The sequence below is a fragment of the Martes martes genome (assembly GCF_963455335.1).
Source record: "Martes martes genome assembly, chromosome: 5".
Taxonomy (NCBI): domain Eukaryota; kingdom Metazoa; phylum Chordata; class Mammalia; order Carnivora; family Mustelidae; genus Martes; species Martes martes.
Genome location: NC_137892.1, coordinates 83,698,596 through 83,720,284, shown reverse-complemented (window position 1 = coordinate 83,720,284; position 21,689 = coordinate 83,698,596). Strand labels below are relative to the sequence as shown.

At 44.0% G+C, this 21,689-nt stretch overlaps 1 protein-coding gene across 1 annotated transcript; it reads right to left on the bottom strand.

The window, feature by feature from the left end:
* Positions 1 to 1,946: 1,946 nt before the first annotated feature.
* On the bottom strand, positions 1,947 to 19,709 carry PLAC8L1 (PLAC8 like 1; the record flags this gene model as incomplete). Its single annotated transcript, XM_080804973.1, has 4 exons — positions 1,947 to 2,087; positions 3,205 to 3,341; positions 15,242 to 15,378; positions 19,588 to 19,709. The coding sequence occupies 4 exons, from the start codon at positions 19,707 to 19,709 to the stop codon at positions 1,947 to 1,949; spliced, it is 537 nt and encodes a 178-aa protein (XP_080661099.1).
* Between the last annotated feature and the right edge of the window lie 1,980 nt (positions 19,710 to 21,689).

Below are 21,689 nucleotides of genomic sequence, written 5' to 3'. Positions count from 1 at the left end.
CCTCGGGCCTGGTTTTTTCAGTAGCTGGCGTGGAGGGGGAACATGTTATCACAGATTAAATATCAACATTGAGCACTTGATTTTCCCAGAGGACGTTGGTTCCTGGCAGCTGCTCAGGACTGTCCAACAGGGAGGGCCAGGAGGAGAGGAATCATTTTGTCAGACAGGAATGGCTGAGGATCTGTGGGGATGGCTGCCACAACCTCTCAGAGTTCCCCAGGCGGGGTTCATCTCTGGAGAGCAAACTCCCAGCTTGGACGACGACCACACGGGCCCAGGAAGACCTCTCGGCCAGAAGCTGCCTCCGCTTGCTTATTAGTGTAGAGGTTAAGAGCATAGCCCCAAGCACCTAACTGCCTGTCACCTAACAGCTAGGTGGCCATGGCCAAACCACTTAGCTACTCTGTGGCTAGGGTCCTTTTCTGGGAAAAGGAGCTAAAATAGCATCTTCTTGAGGGGTGAAAGGATTAGATATCTTAAAACACGTAGAACACTTTGAACAGGGCCTGGCATACACAGGTAGCCACTAAAATGGGTTTGCCCACCTTCACAATGTTTGCCACACCTACCAACCACCCATACTGTTATTTACTTAACATTATTTGAATGGATTCCATTTTAATCTAAAATTTAATTGAAAACTTTACATCCCAGGTTTAAATGGGAAACTAACATAATTTGCTGTGAACATAAAGTAGCAGTTAAAGAGTTATAACCACTCCTATTTACTGAGTCCTTGCTACTTGCCGGGAAGTGGGCTAAGAGTTTTGACTTCTGAGAATCCTCACAGCTCTCTGAGGTCAGCATCATCCTTTTACAGATGAAGAAACAGACGCACAGAGGCATTAGAACATTCACCCACAGTTACACACTCAGTAAATGCGGGAGGTGGTCCAGGCTTCAGGACCCAGGCTCCTCAGCCCTGTTCTGTGCTGCCACCCGAACAAAATCAGGAGTGTTGCATTCCCGGGGCTGATGGCAGCTGGACCTGCTTCCCAGGACTGTGGTAACTGAGTGCTGCAAACTGGCTGGCTTGTAGCAATTAAACTCAATCTCTCCCGGTTCTGAAGGCTCCAAATCCAAAATCAAGATGTGGACAGGGCGAGGCTCCCTCTAAGACCTCTAAGACCTCCAGAGGCGGCTCCTCCCTCTTCCAGCTTCTGGTCACCCCAGGCATGCCTCGGTTTGTGGCTACATCTCTCCGATCTCTGTACCCGTCTTCACACGGCTGTCTTCCCTCTGTGTGTCTATCTTTGTGTCTCTTCTCCCCTTTTTGTGAGGACAGCAGTCACGCTGGGTTAGGGCCCACCCTAATGACTTCGTCTTAATTACGTCTGCAAGACCCTATTTCCACGTAAGGCTACATTCGCAGACGCCAGGAGTTAGGACTTCAGCGTATTGCTTCGATGCAGGCGGGGGTCGGACGCAATTCAGCTGCCCACCTAGAGCTTCAAGCTCGGGGCCGAGATCCGCCAGTGTCGGAGAGGTGTTCACGATCTGCAGCCACCCGAGACCGTCTCCTTCATGCGATGCAGACTGAAGGAGTCAGGACAAGGGAAGGACAATGCCTCTCTGATGTAGTGATACATGCCAGTCCAGGTGCTAAGATCAACCATCTCCTGCCCCACTACTGGCTCTGTGGGCAAAAGGGGGTAGGGAAGAAAGCTTCCCAGGGAAGGATGGTGGTAGGAAGATGGGGGAAATGCAACCTTCTCCAACTCTAGGCAGGTGTGGAAGGCACAAGCTCATCTCTAGAACCTGCCTTATGTGGCGAGGCTGGAATGCCAGATAGACTTCATCGGAGGTGTGTGTGAAGAACGAACGAGAGTAAAGACAATAGCGGAGAAATCATTTATTTTCATACTATTTCCATGAAAACTTAAGAACAATCTCTCTTCTAGAAGAGGCTTGGGGAGTGGGTAAGAAGGAGGAATTTTCTCGCTCTGTCAGATAAGGTTGTCCTTGGATGAAGGAGCCGTGTAGATTTCATAGAGTCGGGAGGCCCTCATCTTGAGCTCCCGGGCCACCTGACAGATGGAGAAGGGCCAACAGCAGTGCACGGCGAGCCAGTCCTCACACAGCGTGCCCTAGGGTGAGACCCACGCCTCTGTCCTGGAGCAGTGACGCAGGCTCCGTGCCATCCCCCAGGAGCCTATCCCATCCACTGCTTCCAAGTTCCACCGAGTCAATGCCCTACAGGGACACCTGGGGACACTGCTCCACCAGGACCCCCAAGGGCCACACAGCTCAACCGCTTATCAATCCTTGCAGCTCAGAGACCTGGCCTCACTTAGGGCTTCTGACACAGACTTCACACTTGAAACCACTGGTTTCTCTGTCAGCATCTTTTTTTTTTTTTTTTTTCTATTAGGACTTAATACTTCGAATTACTTTCTTTCTTTCCTTGGAGTGGGCAATAAATGCCTATGGTCCAACATTCTCGCAGTAAGGCAGCACAGGAAGTAAAAAGTACATCCCTCTTCCACGGCTGTCCCCAGCTACCCAATTAACTTATCTGGGGGCAGCTGCTGTTGGCAGGTTTTTATGTACACTTCCAGATAAATTCTATGTCTGCACAAGTACATATATAGTCCTTACATGTAAATAGTTGCATACTTCTGTGTCTTGTACCTTTTATTCACTTGAAATATATTTTAGGGATCATTCTGTATGAGTATAGAAGGAGATGTCTTTTTTATTTTTAACTGTCCACATCCTGATATGTATGACTTGTCTGTGCTCAGTCTCTCGTTGCACCTAGGCTCAGCTGCCCTGGAAAGTCACACTGGTTCTTTGAAGCATCCCCAGGGAACCCTCAAAGTGAATTCTGTGTATGCCCCATATTCTTCATTTTCACTTAGACCATCCCAAGTAAATCCTCCAAGTTTGGTGCCATTCTACCTGTCATCTTCTCTTGATGCAGTAAGAGAGAGAGAAACAGAAGCGGCCCACTGACCCATCATCAGCATTATAATAGGTACTCCCTTGGAAATACCCTTCATCCTGTTGCATTTTGGTCCATATGAATGAAGTAATGAAGTTAGAAATTTCTTCCCTTTCCTTTCCCAAACTCTTCTGCTAAGTGTGGTGTTTTTAAGCATTCTCACTCAGACTTTTTTTTTTTTTTTTTTTTAACCACAGCTTTGAAAGACATTTAGGTTCTTATATAGATCCAAGTTCACATACCGGTTCAAACACACTTACCCGTATTTTATGTCTCTCTCTGGTGCCAATTCTCAGTGCAAAGGTGGACCCGGGTAACAATGGCCAACAAAGGCACTCTCCATGATGCCTGGCGATGTCACACTCAAGGCACATTGGACAAAACAGACCACAGAAACCTGTCAATAACCACATAAAAGAAAGCAACGGTTCTTAGATGTGCTCAGAACAACTTCACGTCTCAAAGAGCATTTACAACCTAATGCCATCCATTGAATGCTGCACTGTCTCCCTGCAATCAGGGACTGAGAATGAATAACCAATTGTCAAAACTCAGTGGATGAAAATTGCCATAACTGAGCCACATCAAAATTGTCTTCTTTTGTTAAACACTGGCAAAGCTGCACCTGATACAATTCTGTTAGCGTTCACTATGGTAATTGTTTTTTCCTGTCAAGAGAAGAGCATTAAATAATTTTTTACAGTTGAATCGTAGCTGTTGCTTCTATTATGTTCATCTATTTTCAATATTTAAAATAGACCCAGTATATGATACTTGTGAATAGCAGGCGTCTTTCTCTGTAAATGTGATTGAAAGCTCTTTTATGGTGCACTGATTCTGCCTGCTATTCTCATCAGGACTGTATTCTATTTCCCTGGCCAGAAGGTTACTCTCATTTTGCTAGTTTCATGGAGCCACTGACATCTGCCAGTTTTAATCTGTAAACTATTAGAGGCTTGGTTCCTTGAACATCAACTGGAAACAGTGTGTCATTTATTTATTCATTGATCTTTAACTCCTGATACTGTTTCCTACACATTCTGCATGAACCATCTAATGCAGAGGTTCTGTTTTAAATATGTTTTGGGTCACAGACCCTTTTGAGGATATGGTGATAGCTATGAAGTCACTCCTCAAGGGAAAAGAAAAAGACACAGACATCCAAAATTTTGCGTTCAATTTTGTGGGGTCCAAGGATCCATTGAAAGCTATCAACAGACTACAGATTAAGACTTCCTCATATACAGTTAAGATGTTATGTCATATAGCATCGCAAATGAGGATGACCTTGGAGAACACAAATAATTAGGACTACAAAACAGCAAAAAAATTAAATAAATACCAAAAAGCTAACCATGACCTTTAACGCATGTATGCAATAAATGGTATTCAGACATAATTTATATACAAGAAAATGAACAGACTGTAAATGTTATGTTGGGTGGCTTGTGACAATCACGTTCTCACCCAAGTAACAAGTAGAACACTGCCCTCAGAGTTCCCTTGGGCCCCTTCCCAGACAATCCCAGCCCTACCATCCCCACTCCACAGGCAACCACTGCTCTGATTTCTCTTTCCATTGATAAGTTTCGCCTCCTCTTGGACTTCGTATACAGGGAACCATTTTTATTGTTATATCCATCTTTTTTTATTCAACGTCATGTTTCCTGAGGTTCACCTTTGCTGTTATGCGAGTCTGTAGTACGTTCTTCATTGGCACTGAGTAGTATCCAACACACGACTGTTGCACAGACCGCTGCTCCAGACTCTCGCTGGCTAGTCCATCCTCACTATTGTGAATATGTACTGAGAACACTCCTGGACAGACCTTCATGCGGACATATATTTTCATTCCCTATAGGTGGATTCCTGGAAGTGGAATTACTAGGTCATGAGGTAGATTTATGTTGAACTTGACAAGATATAGAGAGTTCTCCAAAATATTTGCACCATTGAACAATCCCACCAGCAACGGATGAGAGTTCTAGTTGCTCCTCGTCCTCACCAGCATTGGCTACTGTCGGTCCTTCTGACGTTAGCTATTTTAGTGAGTTTGAAGTAGTTATGATCCCAGCCTTTTAAGTGCACCTGACAAAAAGTCTCACATACCAGTGTCACTAGCACGAGAACTTCCTGTCGAGGGCCTGTCTCTGTTACCTGTCCTTCCCTCCCTCCCCAAACAGCGGGGTGTGCGAAGCCCCACTCCCAGATTCAATGACAAAAAAGCAAAATGTGAGGAATGCTGTTATATCTTAGAAGCTCGGAAAGATGTTCCAGGATTGTGGACTTCACCCTGGCTCTGAGGGGCTGAGGTAGCACGTGCATACAGAGAGTGAGGACTCTGAGGGGAGGAGGACAAGGAGCAGCCTATCTTTGAAGACCAGAACATCTATTCCATCCATTCAGGAGTCGTGAGATAATCCACTAAATCACGTACTGGAGGCATCCCTTGCCCCAAAGCAAATTCTGAATTCAGCCTTGAGTGAGTCTGATATGTTTTGCCCCACACTTAAAAAAAAATCATTAGTCCCAGCTGGATCAGAAGGCCACACCCTGCACTGACCACTGGGATGAACAGCTCAGAGGACACACGGCCCAGTCAACTTCCTGCGAGTTTACAGGGGTCATAGTGCAGGCAACCCTGAATTAGGAGACGTGGAAATCATGGCACAGGAAAAAACAACCAATCAACTCTCATTTAATGCATGGGTTATAACATAGTGCAAATGCCTGCAAATACAAAATTAATCAAAACTTGCATAATTATAAAGCTGACAAGCTAAGTAAATAATAAATTGTGTTTACACAATTGCCTGAGCTACACCACTATCACTGGCAAGGAGAAATGGCCACCATCCTCAGTAAGTATACTGTAAAAACGTTGCTTTGTGTATTGGAACTCCTGCATCTCAGCTTTATGGCTGGTAGGTCTTTTTAAAAAATACATGTTGTTATTTTTATTTTTAATCCTTTCCATCAGATAACCATGTTATCTAAGCATTCATTAGGATGTAGTTACTAGATGCTGAAGGCAACACACCAAAACACACATTCAGTTACCTTGGGACAGAAGTCAGATTGGATTAAAAAAAAAATCACAGGAAAGTCGAATTCTTATTAATGTAATAGTTAACATTAGAGTTCACACCAATCCCTGCTAAAAATATATTGTATTCATTAGCTCACTTAATTCTCACAACAATCCTATAATACAGATATTCTTATTGTGTCCATTTTAACAGATGATAAACTGACGGCCAGAGGGATAAGTTTATTAGGAAGAAGAAGAGGCCAGATTTGAACTCAGGTAGTCTGGCCCCAAACCCAAAGTCTTAACTTCTACACACAATCCTGTATGTTCTCATGTTTTATGTATTTATGTTACAATGGTTGTGGATCTGTGTGTTCCAAGACAGTATCCTTACTACCACTAATTTGCATTTATTCCTGTGTGACCCTCTCACATCATGCAACTTTAGGAAAGTTCCTTTTCGTCAGATGTTACAGCTCTAGACGGTGGAGTGAGTGAGATAAAAACTCCTGGATCATACCTCAAGAGGAATGGGCAAGAGTGGGACCATGGAACGCTGTCTTAAAGAATCTCTAGGAGAAATTTTTACAGCATAGTTGCTAACTCCTACAAATCAATATATAAAGGATTAAGCAAAAGAAGAAAATGGGGATAGGACATGAACAGGTAATTTACCAAAAAGGAAACACAACTGGCCAATAGCAACAGTGAAAAGCCAGTCATTAGTAATCAGGGAAATGCATATTGAGACCTTCAGAAACCCCATAAGCATGCCAAGTTTTTCAAATTTACATTGTGGGGAAACCAGAGAGAAATAGCTACACAGTCCTTTTGAAAACAACTTGGGTGAATCTAGTAAAACTTTAAGTACACTAGGATCTAGTAATTTCACGTGTGAGCATCTACCCTAGAGTAAGAGGCGGTACAGGGATGTCCACCGTAGAATTATTTGTAGCTTGAAATTTAAAACTTCAGTGCACACTAATAGATGAAAGCATAAATAAGCCATGATGGTATAAATCATACTATGGAATAATTAAGAATGCAGTGAAAGAGGGGCACCTGGGTGGCTCTGTTGGTTAAACATCTCAGCTCACATTTGCAATGACGTGGATGGAACTAGAGGGTATTATGCTAAGCGAAATAAGTCAATAAGAGAAAGACAATTATCATGTGATCTCTCCAATATGAGGAATTTGAGAGTCAGAGTGGGGGGTCGTGGGGGGAAGGGAGGGAAAAATGAAACAAAGTGGAACTGGGGAAGGATACAAACCATAAGAGACTCTTAATCTCAGGAAACAAACTGAGGGCTGCTGGGGGATGGGGGGTGAGGGATAGAGTGGCTGAGTGATGGACACTGGGGAGGGTATGTGTTATGGCGAGTGCTGTGAATAGTGTAAGACGGATGATTCACAGACCTGTACCCCTGAAGCAAATAATACATTATATGTTAATTTTAAAAAAAAAAAGGTCTTGGCTCAGGGCACAATCCCAGGGTCCTGGGTTTGAGCCCCCCATCAGACTCTCCGCTTAGTGGAGATCCTGCTTCTCCCTCTCCCTCTGCCTGCTGCTACTCCTGCTTCTGCTCTCTATCCGTCAAATAAATAAAATCCAAAAAAAAAAAAAAAAAAAAAGAATGCAGTGAAAGATTAAGTACCAAGAGAATTAAATCTCTAAGACATATTTTGAGTTTAAAAAAAAAATCAGATTGCAAGGGTGCTTAGGTGACTCAGTCAATAAAGCTTCTGACTCTTGATTTTGGCTCAGGTCATGACCTCAGGGTCATGACCTGAGCATGCAGATCGAGCCCTGCATTGGGCTCCACGTTCAGCACAGAGTCTGCTGGAGATTCTCTCCCTCGGCCCCTCCCCTGGTCCTGCCCCCATTTCTCAAATAAATAAATAAATAAAACCTTAAGGGGCACCTGGGTGGCAAAGTCAGTTGGGTGGCCAACTCTTGGCTTCTGCTCAGGTTGTGATCTCAGGCTCATGAGATCGAGCCCCACATCAGGTTCCACGCTCAGCAAGGAGTCCGCTGTAGATTCTCTTTCCCTATTCCTCTGCCCCTCCCACTCCTGCTCTCACTCTCTCAAATAAATAAATCATTTCTTTTAAATCCTTAAAAAAATCAAATTGCATAATGACACATACAGCATAATACTATTTGTGGTTTGTTTAAAGAGTTACAAAAGAATAGTATATATTTCTGATGGCTACATATATAAACAGGGAAAAAAAGATCTGGAAGGAAACCCTCCAAACTGATTTAATAAAGAACATTCATGATTTCCTTTTCGGTAATGTTTCATTTCTTACAAGGTGAACATATACATGTGTTATTTGTGTATATACATAGATGCAAATATATATTATTATATTTTATTTGTTTGTTTTTAGGGCCTCAGGCTCAAAAGGGATTTGAGCCAGAAATTCAGCCTCCTCCTCTTACATGGCACCCATAGGCCTGGCGGTTATATAAGCACCCACTCCCTCAGTGTTCCTGGCCTATCCTCTGAGATGGGCTCCACCCTCATGCATGGAAGTGATTTATTATTCATCCTTCTCACTCACAGGGGAGTTGAGAAAGAAAAAGCCTACACAGAACCAGAGTGCGAAGCCCCAGAGACCAGAAGTAGGAAAGGTGGGTGGAAACTGCAGCAAGGCACAGTTTAGATCAATTATTACAAAAAGGCAGAACTATCAAACAGTAAGAGATGGTCAAGAAAGAAATGGGGCACCCCCATACATTGTGGGTGGGCGTGTAAGTCAGTACAACTTCCAAACGGAGATCCAGTTGGCAGCGTCTACCAAGATTTAAAATGGTACCTACTATTTGACCAACAGGTTTATTCCTCAGCAATTGTCGGACAGGTAAACTCACACACATGCAAAGTGCCGTCTGTACGAAGACATTCAGGGAGTGTGAGTTTGAACAGCAAGAAGTCCGGAAACCACATTAAGGTGCTCCAATGGATTTCTGGATAAATAAATTATGGTACACTCATAAAATGGAATCTATGCAGCAATGTAAGATATTTGGTGCAGAACAGCGTGTGTTTATAGTTCTACTATTTGTGGAAATTACATAAATACACGTACGGCAAAGAATCTGGAAGGAGAGGTACTAGAATATCAACAATGATTATCTCCAACAGCTGGGATTACAGGATACTGGTTTTTGTTTTTTCATAAGTCTCCATATTTTTCTTTTTTATGATGATTCCACAATAGTGTTATAATAGAAAGAATAATCTCCTTTGCTTTAAAATTATTTTACATCTTCACAAGCATACAGACTGTATGTGGACTCAGGTGAGAGTTGTCGTCTCTGGGGAAACTGGGTGGACAGACAATAAATGTATCAAAGGGGTTGGTACTTTTAAATTTTGCATCATGTGCATGCTAAGCTTTACAAAATCTCTTTTTAAAAAAGATCTTATTTATTTATTTGACAGGGAGCTTGCACAAGCAGGGAGAGCAGCAGAGGAGAGGGAGAGACTCCCCACTAAGCAGGGAGCCCATTGCCAGGCTCCATAACCAGGATTGTGACCTGAGCTGAAGGCAGACGCTTAACTGACTGAGCCACCCAGGGACCCTTTTTTTCTTTTTCTTTTTCTTTTTTCTTTTTTTTTTTTAAAGCACAGAGCTGGCTCCCAAGGAGAAAAGCCCTCCTTCCTAGAAACGCTCAGAAAGCCAAGGCTGTGAGGTTCTTGCCAGGCACAGTGCAGAGGAGATTTTGACAAGCAGGTGAGGGGCCAGACCAGCGACCCCAGTACCCCTTCCAACTCAGTGCTCGGCACGGCAGGGGTGAGCAAGAAACAGTGGTGCCTGCTTCTAGAGAGGTACACTTTACCCACGATAGAGTTCAGGGACAAAGACCTCAATCGGAGGCCTTTTCAAACCTCCCTCTTCTAGAAAACCAAAGAGAATCCTGGCCCACTTCATTCTACACATCTTGGGCATCTGGTAAGTACTAGTCCCACCAAGCTCTTCACCCCCATGTGCTTATGGTGCCCTCCACACGGAGGCAGGTGGTCTGAGCATCGTTTCAGTATCCCAGTATCCCAGCTTTCAGTATCAGCTTTAAGTCGATTTCTCAAAGAGGCCATCTCTGACCCCACTCCCCTATAGTTTCCTTCCATAACACCCTCTTTCTTTCCTTCAGGGCACTTACCACAACTGCTGTTATTGTTTATGGATTCATTTGCTTAATGTCTATCTCCTCTATGAAACCTTCTCTCTCTTATTCACTATTACGACTGTAACACCATCACCTGTCGGCACATGCGTAGGAACTCAGTAAATATTGAATTACAAACCAATGTGCATTAAACCTGCCACATAAACCTTCTCTGGGGCAACATCACAAACATTCCCGAAGCCGGGCTATCTCGCCTCTCACCCTCGACAACATTTAGCAGCCACTCATTTCCCTGTGGCTTTATTTTCACACCTGAGCTTGCAGCAACCCCATCTCCAAAGGACTCAGAAATATCCATTTGCCAACCCTAGCGCACAGTGAATGCAGATAAAAGTGCCCAGGTGGGAAGAGGAAGGCAGGCTCAGGTCGTGATCTGAGCCCCACATTGGGCTTCCTGCTCAGCGGGGAGCCTGCTTCTCCCTCTGCCCCTCTCACTGTTTGTGCTCTCTCGCTCGCTCCCTCTCAAATAAATAAATAAAATCTTTAAAATAAATAAATAAAAATAAATGTAAAATGTAATTGCAATAAAATGACAAAGCAAAATGTCAAAAAGGAATGGAAATCACCGCTGTTCCTGACATACCCTTTGTTTAATGGATGACAAATTATAGCAGTAATTCTCAACATGTAATGGAAAGCTGTCCCAGGATGGGACTCTGGCGTGGAATAAGTCATGGAAAGCGGTTCTCCTTTTTTGTTCCCAAGTTTGTCACAACTATTTACACAGTGGTCGGCTTGAATTGAAATTCTGTGGATAAAGTAGCCCTCTTAAACAAGGAAAGAAGCCCAGGCTCCATAGCACTCATGCTCCACTAATGTCCTGGGTTGATGACAGTGCAGAGAATGAGCGTTCAAAGCGTATCACCTCGAAATTTTCTTCTGAGACAGTCAGCTTCGAGACACTATGAGCAGTCATAAAATGGAGGTCCATCCAGGGAATAACAACTGGGACACAGAACATTCCAGATCATCTTGTACTGTGTATCCATGGCCCCTTCTCCACGGATCGTGCCAAACTGTAAAGAATGTTCTGTTTCGGGGCACCTGGGTGGCTCAGTGGGTTAAGCCTCTGCCTTCGGCTCAGGTCATGATCCCAGGGTCCTGGGATCGAGCCCCACATCGGGCTCTCTGCTCTGCAGGGAGCCTGCTTCCTCCTCTCTCTCTGCCTGCCTCTCAGCCTACTTGTGATCTCTGTCTGCCAAATAAATAAATAAAATCTTTAAAAAAAAAATGTTCTATTTCTCCACACATCCTCCCTTCTCACCTTGTCCCCAGAATGGGCTCTCAAACGGACCAGCAGGGAATCCTCAGAAGGCCGAGTACGGTCGGTCTTCACATTGATGGGGCTGGGGGACAAAGCTAAGTGGTGAAGCAGCGTTTAAGGCAGGGGCGTGGTGAGGATGGTTGTTTCTTTAGCCAACTTTTTCGGTGCCCTTGGTAAAGAGTAGAAATCACTGTGCAGCACCACGTCTATACCTCCTGATTCTACTCTTGGCTCTTAATAACTTATAGTAACAATAATATATCTCAGATCACTAAGGGCATTATTCTGTATTTGTTGGGTATTTCCTGATAACAGCACCCCAACAGTAATTTGGGGAAAATATCTCTTTACTACTGGGGGCAATGCTGATAGGACTGTCCTTCGGAATGACCTACGCCTGGCAGAATGGACTCCATCTGCTCCATCAACTCTCAGAAGGAAAACCAAAATGACAAAAATGTTTGCAGCTGATCAGGGTATCAACTAGCTCCTGATAATGCAGTTTGTCCCAGGGGTGCCTGGGTGGCTCAGTGGGTTGTGCCTCTGTCTTCGGCTCAGGTCATGGTCTCAGGGTCCTGGGATCGAGTCCTGCATCGGGTGCTCTGCTCAGCAGGGAGCCTGCTTTCCTCTCTCTCTGCCTGCCTCTCTGCCTACTTGTGATATCTCTCTCTGTCAAATAAATAAATAAAATCTTTAAATAAATATGGTATAAAAATACAGCTTGTCCCTTATGAGCTTAGTTTTTAGTTGATTTTTTGATTCTCTGAGCTACCCCAACGCCTCCAAATGAAATCCAATGTTTATTTGTGTATTAGTTTCCTAGAGCTGCCATAATGAATACCACAAATTGGGCATCTTTACGTGATAGAAATTATTTTCTCACAAACTGACAATTACCAGAGGGTGGGGGGGGGGGATGGATGAAACAGGTGATGGGGATTAAGGAGGATACGTGTTGTGATGAGCACCAGGTGTTGTATGGACATGTTAAATCACTACATTGTACACCTGAAACTAATATTCCAATATATGGTGGTAACTGGAATTTAAATCAAAGCTTAAAAAAGAAAAGAAATCATTCTCTCAATGGAGAATTCCGGAGGCTCGAAGTATGAACTTAAGATGTTAGCAGGGTTCGTTCCTTCCAGAAGTTCTGAGGGAAAGTCTATTCCATGCCTCTCTCCAAGCTTGTGGTGGATGCTGGCAATCCTTAGCATTCTTTGACTTGTGGAGGTGTTATTCTAATCTCTGCCTCTGTCTTCCCATGGCTTCTTAGTGTTTGTACTTAAATTTTCTGTTTCTTGGGGCACCTGGGTGGCTCAGTTGGTTAAGCGACTGCCTTCAGCTCAGGTCATGATCCTGGAGTCCCGGGATCGAGTCCCGCATCAGGCTCCCAGCTCCACGGGGAGTCTGCTTCTCCCCCTGAACTTCTCCCCTCTCACGCTCTCTCTCTGTCTCTCTCAAGTAAATAAATAAAATTTAAAAAAAAAAAAATTTCTGTTTCTTATGAGAAACACCAGCCATTGGATTAGGATCTACCCTAATGTAGTAGAACCTCTTTTTTAACTTGACTACACAGCAGAAACCCTATTTCCAAATAAGGTCATATTCAGAACGTACAGGTGGACATGAACTTTGAAAGGACTATTCAATCCCGTAGAGCATGCAACCAAAAAAATTGATCCAGTCAAGTTCCAAGCCAGTGTTAAGAATGGGTTCTAGGTATTACGTTTTTGTTTTGGTTTTTTGTATTCTTTTTTTTAAATTAACATATAATGTATTATTAGCCCCAGGGGTACAGGTCTGTGAATCGTCAGGGTTACACATTTCACAGCACTCACCATAGCACATAACCTCCCCAGGGTCCATAACCCAACCACCCTCTCCCTAACCTCCTACCCCCGGCAACCCTCAGTGTGTTTTGTGAGATTAAGAGTCTCTTATGGTTTGTCTCTAGGTATTACGTTTTAATCTTAACAACAACCCCTGAGGTGAACACTTTTATTATCCTCCCTTTAGAGGGGGCAAAGTGAAGACCCAGAGAATTTGTTTGAGGTCAAATAGCCAGTAAGAGGCAAGCTAAGATACAAGGCGAGGTCTCATCTGATACAAACATGTTCTCCTCACCACTACACTATATTCTAGGCTTTGCCATACTTGAAAATGTACTGATGACTCCCCAACCCCCAACTACAAACTACGAAAGGAAAATGTCTACTTCCTAATTTGATGCTAGATCTCCACATCTCCACATGGCTGTTCTGCCTTCTCTGGACCTCAGTACGGGGGACAACCAAAGTCAAAGTATCTGGAAGAGAACGAGGAAGAAGCTGAGAGAATCAGAGAATGGCTGCCGTCATTATCTGATCAGAAGTCCACATGGGTAGCAGCGGCAGGAAGAAACCTGTTGAGCTCTGCGTCAGATTGGCAGATGGACAGGGGTGGAGGGTAAGGTTTTCTACGAGGCAATCTCTTCTCTATGGGGCCCAGGCAAACAGTGAGGGGCTCAAGCGTAGAGGACCAGAACACCAAAACTTGGTAGGAGAGGTTAAGCCTCAGTAAGACTGTCAGCTGAGTAGGGACTAGGACCATGTAACGGCTCAGATGGGTCTCTGATCAATTCTATGAGGCTTTAGGAATGAATCCAGATCTTTCCAAAATCCAGCAAAGGGCAGAGAAAGCCATATTCTTCAAAAATAATAAAGACCCAGGGTCTGCTGGATTTTGAATGTTAGTGACAAATGCATATCTAACAGAGAACTCCCCCCAGCCACGCAGCATCCCCCAGAAAGTCTTGTGGCCGAGATGCTCCCTAGGGCAAAGGCAGGACCTGGAAAGGGATGCTGACATGGTACCAGAGATGAGTCAGAATATCCTAAGATAAAAATGGAATCGATGTGCTTTGAACTTCATTCCCAGGGGACAATCATACAGCTAGGGGAGTGTTATTGGTACCTCTCTAGAGCTAAAATAGTATCTGAAAATATTTCAGTCAACACAGGGGGCTTTTTGTGATTATTCCTGTTCTTATAAGAGTACTGCATATTCCTCCTAGAAATACTAGAAAGATATAAGCAAAAAAGAAAATAAAATTACTCATTAGCCTACCATCTGGAATATATCATAAACATTTGTATTTGTATCCGTCCAGATATTTTTTAAATATCCCCCCCCAGAAAAATGGTGTCTAATGTGCTTAGTTTTACAGTCTGCTTCTTTAACTTAAAAATGTACCAAAACATCTTTCATCCCGTTGACTGTTATTCTACAACGTGACTTTTCATGGCTGTATAATAACTCATTGTGTGCGTGCCCCATCAAACATTTCAGGTCATTCCAGATTGTTGTCACAATTACCAATGCTGCAGAATTTAACATTGCTAAATCTTTGCACGTGATTTACCTCCTTAGACTAAATGCCTAAAAATGTAATGACTGGGCCAAAGCTATATAACACTTGAGGTTCTTGTCATACGTATTGCTAAGCCATCCGGCAGGAAGGTTATACCAACATCTCCTCCCACCAGCAGCAGATGGGGGAGCCCATTTCAATCATCTTTGCCAACAGTGGAGTTTGTCATTTAAAACATCTTTGAAGTTACCGCTTATTCTATAAAAGCATCCGCATCCCTGAAAAGCAAGATTTTTTTCCTGCCAAGGAGTGCACGTGAGCCACTAGAAGATTGGTCTGCTTATCCTAAAGCCATTATATTTCTGTCCTTGTGCCTGACATAGCTCCTGCACCCAGGGATGACTTGGGAAAGAAAATAGTCAAGGACTTGAGTGAAGAAGGAACACATACAGATTCTCCTGTCTCGGCAGACACTGAAGAGGCCGGTGCTCCAGTCTCCCCCAGTCTGGACGATGGCTGCGATGGTGGTCCTGCCAGGGCCTCCCCGGGCAGGCTGCTTCACCACAGCCTGGGCTGGCGCATGGCTCCTGGAGAGTCAAAAACAGTGATTAACTTGAAAACAAAGGGGATGGTTCAGAAGGATAACCATTAAGCCAAGACGGAGTAATAAAAAGGAGAAAGGGACACAGATGCCAAATGGCTCTTAATTCGTAGCCCAGCCTCCTCACTCTCTGCCCCCCCCCCGCCCCCGCTACTTCTGCCCTGACTTTGCCCTCTCTCTGGTAATGGCATGATTATTCCGGACCCTGTCATTCACCCTTAAGGTCCAGTCTACTTCCTTAGTATTTTGTAATCGTTAAATCCACAAATTTGGAACCAAGAGGACTCAGTTCAGACATCAGCACATCTCTTGCTGGCAGCTTGACCTCGGCTGTCGCTTAATGTCTCTGTTTCTGTTTGTTTGAATGTAAGATTAAAAAAGATGACCTCACAGGCTTATTGTGTTGAATGAAGGACAAATAATTAAGTTTGCTGTGTCTGGAGTGTATGTAACAAGGTACCCTGAGTGAGGCTGTACCCCAGGGGTTTTGAGCCTTCGTTGAAGAGACTAATAGGGCTTGGGCATGGAAATCGGGACGAGGCCGTAGAAATTGAACACGCAGTTACCATTTAAACAAACAACCAAGACTTCAGAAGATGTCTCTTTCTGTTTGTTTAAAGATTTATTTATTTATTTTGGTGGGAGAAGGGCAGAGGGAGAGGGAGAGAGAGAATCTCAAGCAGACTCCTCACTGAGTGTGGAACCTGACGGGGCTGGATCCCAGGACCCTGAGATCATGACCTGAGCTGAAACCCAGAGTCAGATACTTAACACACTGAGCCACCCAGGTGCCCCCAGAAGATGTCCTCATGTCAAAGTACTATGTGATTATCCTGGGGCCACCAAATACAACTTTGGGCTAGTTTTCCCGGAAGGGAAGAGATAGTCCACGTCACCATTCTGCAGTAGAAAATCCGGGCCGAGGGGATAGCCTTCAAAAGTGAAGTGGAAAAACTCCCTTCTCTTTCTGGGCCCCAAAGCTGGTTTTGCCCCAGCTCCTACCATGGGGATACCTGGGGTAGTCCCACAGTGAAGGGTAAGCTGTACCTAGCCTTCTGGAAGGGGCAGATCGAGAGGATGGTCGAGGGACCGCCCCAGAATGAGTGTGAGCCTGTACATGGTAGTAATTATTCTACTTCTTGCTTCCCGTTCGGCAAGCCTCATTAACAGTCTGTACCTGTCTCTGGTGGGCTGTGAAGAATGAAAGAGAGAGCCTGCCTCACACGGGAGACAAAATAAACAAGAGACAGCAGAAATTCTTCCTGTAACAGCTGCCGTTACAGGACTAGTCACCAAGGCTCAGCACCTGTGACACATGGCCTGGAGGGCAGAGAGGAACACTCCTGAGCATCCTTAAGGCAACACCCTGAGGGCATCTTGGAAACAGCAGAGGGCCCTTTGAGAACCTCTAAATCAGGGCAGTAAATCCAATGGGGGTGCATTGTTCTTGTTATTAAGATCCACATCTCTTTTTCCTTCCACTAACACTGCCCGCATCCACACCTTCCCAAACCTGATGTGCCTTTAATAAACACTTTAGCTTGTTAACAAAACAAATCCCCAAGCCTCAGCCGAAGCCAAGAGTGCAGGTCTCCAGACAAGAGGTACAGAAATCGAGATTCCTAACAACGTTGCCAGCGATACCTAAGCTGTCATCCTGACACCAGCCAGCCTGAAAGCTGGCACAGGTGGATGTGGGGGCCACAAATGACCACACCAGCGTCTGAGTCTCCCACTGGGTGGATGGGGATGTCAACGTGAGAAAGATGGCAAAGAACACAGAATAGGATGAAGGCTGGTGGGGAAGAGGATGGGTGGAAGATAGCCGGTCTTCAGTGCCAAGGAGACACGAGCTGGGAGTTGAAGGTCAGGAGCTACCTGTCTGGAAGTGCAAAGTGGAGCTATAAATAACCCCAACCCCTTCATCCTTCAGGCATTTAGAGACAAGGCCTGCAAGCTAACGAGCTTTTCAAGAGCCTGCAACACTATCTGAGGCCTGGAAAAAAGTACTGGCTCCAAAATACAAAAACTACAAGACAGAATCCAAAATTAGTTAATGCTCAACTAAACACCGAAGTCTAGCATTATGCCAACCTCATTAACTGTCAAATTCACAAATTCACAAATATTTTACTACATTTAAAAACAATTTAGAATTCTCACTTTGCAAAAAATCCCAAGTACGAATGATTGCTGAAAAACAAGAGCCAATCATAAAATGAACTAATTGTGGAGAGCCAAATAATTTCAAAAGCAAAATAATAAAAATCCTTTCACTTATTGTACAGCAGGAAAAGTATGGACATAACGTGTGGCATGGGTACACTTTAATACGTTTGTTACACTGTGGGTTGGGGCCCGTGGTACAGACTGAACTATGTTTCCCCAAAGTCTATGTTGAAGCCCCAGGCCCCAGTGTGACTGTATTTGGAGACAGTGCTTTTAGGAGGTGATTACAGTTAGGTGAGGAATAGGGGTGGGAGACTGGGCTGATAAAATTGCCATGTAAAAAGGCCATGTTAAGCACCCAGAAAGAAGGCTGCAAGCCCTTCTTGAGGTGAGAGCCCTTACCAGAACCCAACCATGCCGGCACCTTGATCTCATACTTCCAGCCTCCTGAATGGTGAGAAAATAAATTTCAGTTCACGAGACCACCCGGTCTATGACATTGTGTTATAGAAGCTCAGAGCGAACAAAGACAGCTATGAAGATTTCAAACTGGTGAAGAAACCACCTTTATGCCTGTCTTATTTCCTCTGTTCCTTGGGGTCAGTGAGCACAAGCTGCTCGCCCGCACCCCCCGACCCTGTAACCCTGGAATCCAGCACACAACCTGACACCTGGCAGGCTTGTGGTTATTTGGTGAACTAGACCAAACTGAATATCCCTATCTCTTCTGTTATCTTTGAGTCCTCCTCAAATCTAGTTATAAATTATGGGATCTTAGTGTTTCCTTCTCTAGAAAAGTTACACTTCTCAGTTGTGGAAAGAGGAAATAAAAGCAGAGAGGAGCCTCAAACTTCCTGCATCCCTCCACACCACCCATTTGCCATCAGATTCGGCAAGTTCTTCATTAAGTGGAGGACAGATTTTAGGCCCAGACACGCTAAAATTCAAATGCGGCCTGGTTGCCTTCTACTTGTCTGACCTCGGGAAACACAACTCATCACTGCCCTCAGCTCTGGTCTCTCTCCCATAAAACTGGATTGGAAACACCTTCCCTCTGCAGTGGCCTTGAAGATCAAACAGGATCACACTCCGGGCACACAGGAGGCTTGCAGTGGGTGGCGGCTGCTGTTATTCTAACTTCTAACTTCTAACCGCTCTGGGGCCTTCTGCACCCTTTCCCAAGAAACAGAGAATGGAGGCAGGTGCTCTCGGGCAGTTCCTCAGGTGTCACACAGGCTTAAAATACTTAAAGCTTCGATCCCAGGGACCCATCATCCAGCTTTCCCAGGACTAAGGGTTTTCCCAGGAGGAAGAACTTCCAGGGCTCAACTCAGGACATGCCAAGGTGAACCACGAAGTTCAGTCACCCTAAGAGATAAGCAACAGAGGGAGGCTTCAGCTGGTGGGAAGCAGGAGGCTGACTCAAAGCACAAGGCAAGAGGCCCAGTGCTGGAAGATGGAGATGCACACTCTCCCCGCTTTCTGACCTCACTCTGTTGTCCTCTCCTTGCTGCTGCTAAGTGCATTCCCCACCCTGTGTCCCCACTTGTCTGGTGCTTCGCCTTGCCGGGGGTGGGAGGGGGTTGTTCCTGACACACTCTTCCTTGATGAAACTTGCACTACTAAAAAGCATTCATTCTGCCTCCCACCCAGGCTTCCTTGATTAATTCAAACCTAACTGAAGCCAAAGCTCTGGAGTTTTGATTTCAAAGGACTAGAAATCACTGGCAGCCCCCAGTAGTCAAGTTTCACTTGGTCAGGGTTCAACGCTGAAAGTTAAGAATAAAGAGACGCCCTTTCACCCAAGCCAGCCCTTCTCTTTTCGCGGGCCAAGCAGGGCCCGGAGGAACTAATCAGTTGCCCCTTTTCAAGTACCCGTGGAAAACGATAGCAACTACTTTCTTCCCAAGCCCAGTTTTCTTCTCTTGGCTCCTCCTAAGAAGAGACTGATTTTTAGACAGAGAGACAGAAAGAGATTTGATATGCTACCCAAAAAGAAAAAGAAAAAAATCACCCAACTCTCTACCTCACACTGGAAAGAAAATGTTCGTCTTCAGAAGAGATGAGTGAAAGCAACAGGGGTGAGTGTACACTGAGTAAGGAAGCATCCTCAGGAAATTTGGAGAAGTAATTTCCAAACCAATTCATAGCAAGGCGCTTTCCTGTCTCGGAGGCTCTCCTTCTCCCTTTGACAAGAGGCTGACTGATTCTAAACTTAGATTGAATCCAAAGTGAAGCATCTCTTCTAAAGAATGTTGCGTTCATATTCTGGAACCTGAGGTCACAGCACTGTAATTGACAGACACCTTATTTCTTTAAAGATGCGTACATATCTAACTGGATGTGTCTATGTCAGGGTATTAGGAGTCTCTGAAGTACGCCTCTAGGACATGCCTTATGCAGGTGAGGACCCCAGCAATGCTGGGAAAATGTCCACAGAGGAAAAAAGCTTGAGAAAAGGATTGGAATTGAGGGAAGACATCTACAATCATAATTCAGGGTTACCTGAGAAAGACAAGAGCAGGGACCTGCCAACTCTGCTACATAGTCTTCACATCAGACCCATGGAGAGTAACTACTGAGGGTTCTGAATTTCAAAGCATTTATTTGAGCAGGTTTGTGAGGAAAAGCCTTTATAATACCTTCCAAATCAAGATTCTTCAGATACATCTTCCTAATTGCCTTCACTCACTGGGTTCTGGGCAAGTCTGTCTCCTCATCTAGAAGGATGCGTCCTACGTGAAGGACAGCCATGTTTCTTCCACATACCATTCCAACTCTAAGTGCGTAACACAGTGTCTGCAACAGGATAAGGATTTAGTAACTTGTTGAACAAATGTGCTATACATGAAAATTCAAGTTTGTAGGATAACAGAGATGAACAGGTGATTACTAAGCTTTGCAAAAAAATGATTTACAATACGGTTCCTTTAAGGGGTGGACAACCATTGTCCGTGTAAGCAGACTCCATATTTCAAAATTGCATTTGTACTTAACTTTTCTAATGAAACATCTATTGTATGAACTGACTAAGCTGTAGGCCACATAGCTTTCACCTAAAAATAAAATGAAAAAGAGAAAGAAGAAAAAGGAATGTTCTTCTTTATAGAAGAATGACAACTGTATGAAAAAGAAATAATAGCATTTAAAAATCACCATATTGAGGGGGCGCCTGGGTGGCTCAGTGGGTTAAGCCTCTGTCTTCAGCTCAGGTCATGATCTCAGGGTTCTGGGATCGAGTCCTGCATCGGGCTCTCTGCTCAGCAGGGAGCCTGCTTCCCCCTCTCTCTCTGCCTGTCTCTCTGCCTACTTGCGATCTCTCTTTCTGTCAATAAATAAATAAAATCTTTAAAAAAAAATCACCATATTGAATAGCATCCAACATAACTTATTCAGGAAGGGATCTTGAAGGGGCACTAAAACCATTAGGTAAAAAAGAAGGGAAACAGGAAGTTCCCAAGGTGCCAAAATATCACTCCACAGATTTCTCACTGCAAAAGAAAAAAATGTATCTTAACTCTGGAGAGTTCCAGAAATACTCAAAATCTATCTTTAAAATAGTAAGTTCTGAGTGTTTTGTTTTGTTTTGTTTTGTTTTTACATATCGTTACAAAAACTCTGGAAGTGATTTCAAAAATACATACCTTAAAAAATATATATATATATATATATACATACACACACACACCTTTACAATGGAAAGTTCTGAAAGTGATCAAAATGTATCCTTAAAATATAGTTTTGGAAAATGCCAAATCTAGTATCATTAAGAGTGGGACAAACTCATATTATGTACCTCTTAGGACAATGCAATATGAAATAATGTTTAATCTAAATGTCATCAAGTCTCTAACCACTGGCCAATAAAAATAAAATGCAAGCCACGGATGCAATTTTAAATTTCATGTTCTTAAAAGGTAAAAAAGGATGAAGTTAATTTTAATTATTTTGACATAATTTATTCAAAGCATTATTTCAGCATGTAATCAATAGAAGAGAGTATTATTACTGAGATATTTTATATTCTCTCTGTCATACTAAGTCTTTGAAACTGAAAGCATGTTCTATACTTTCAAACAGCACACCCCAACTCAGACTCGCCATCTCTCAAGTGCTCTAGACCCATGT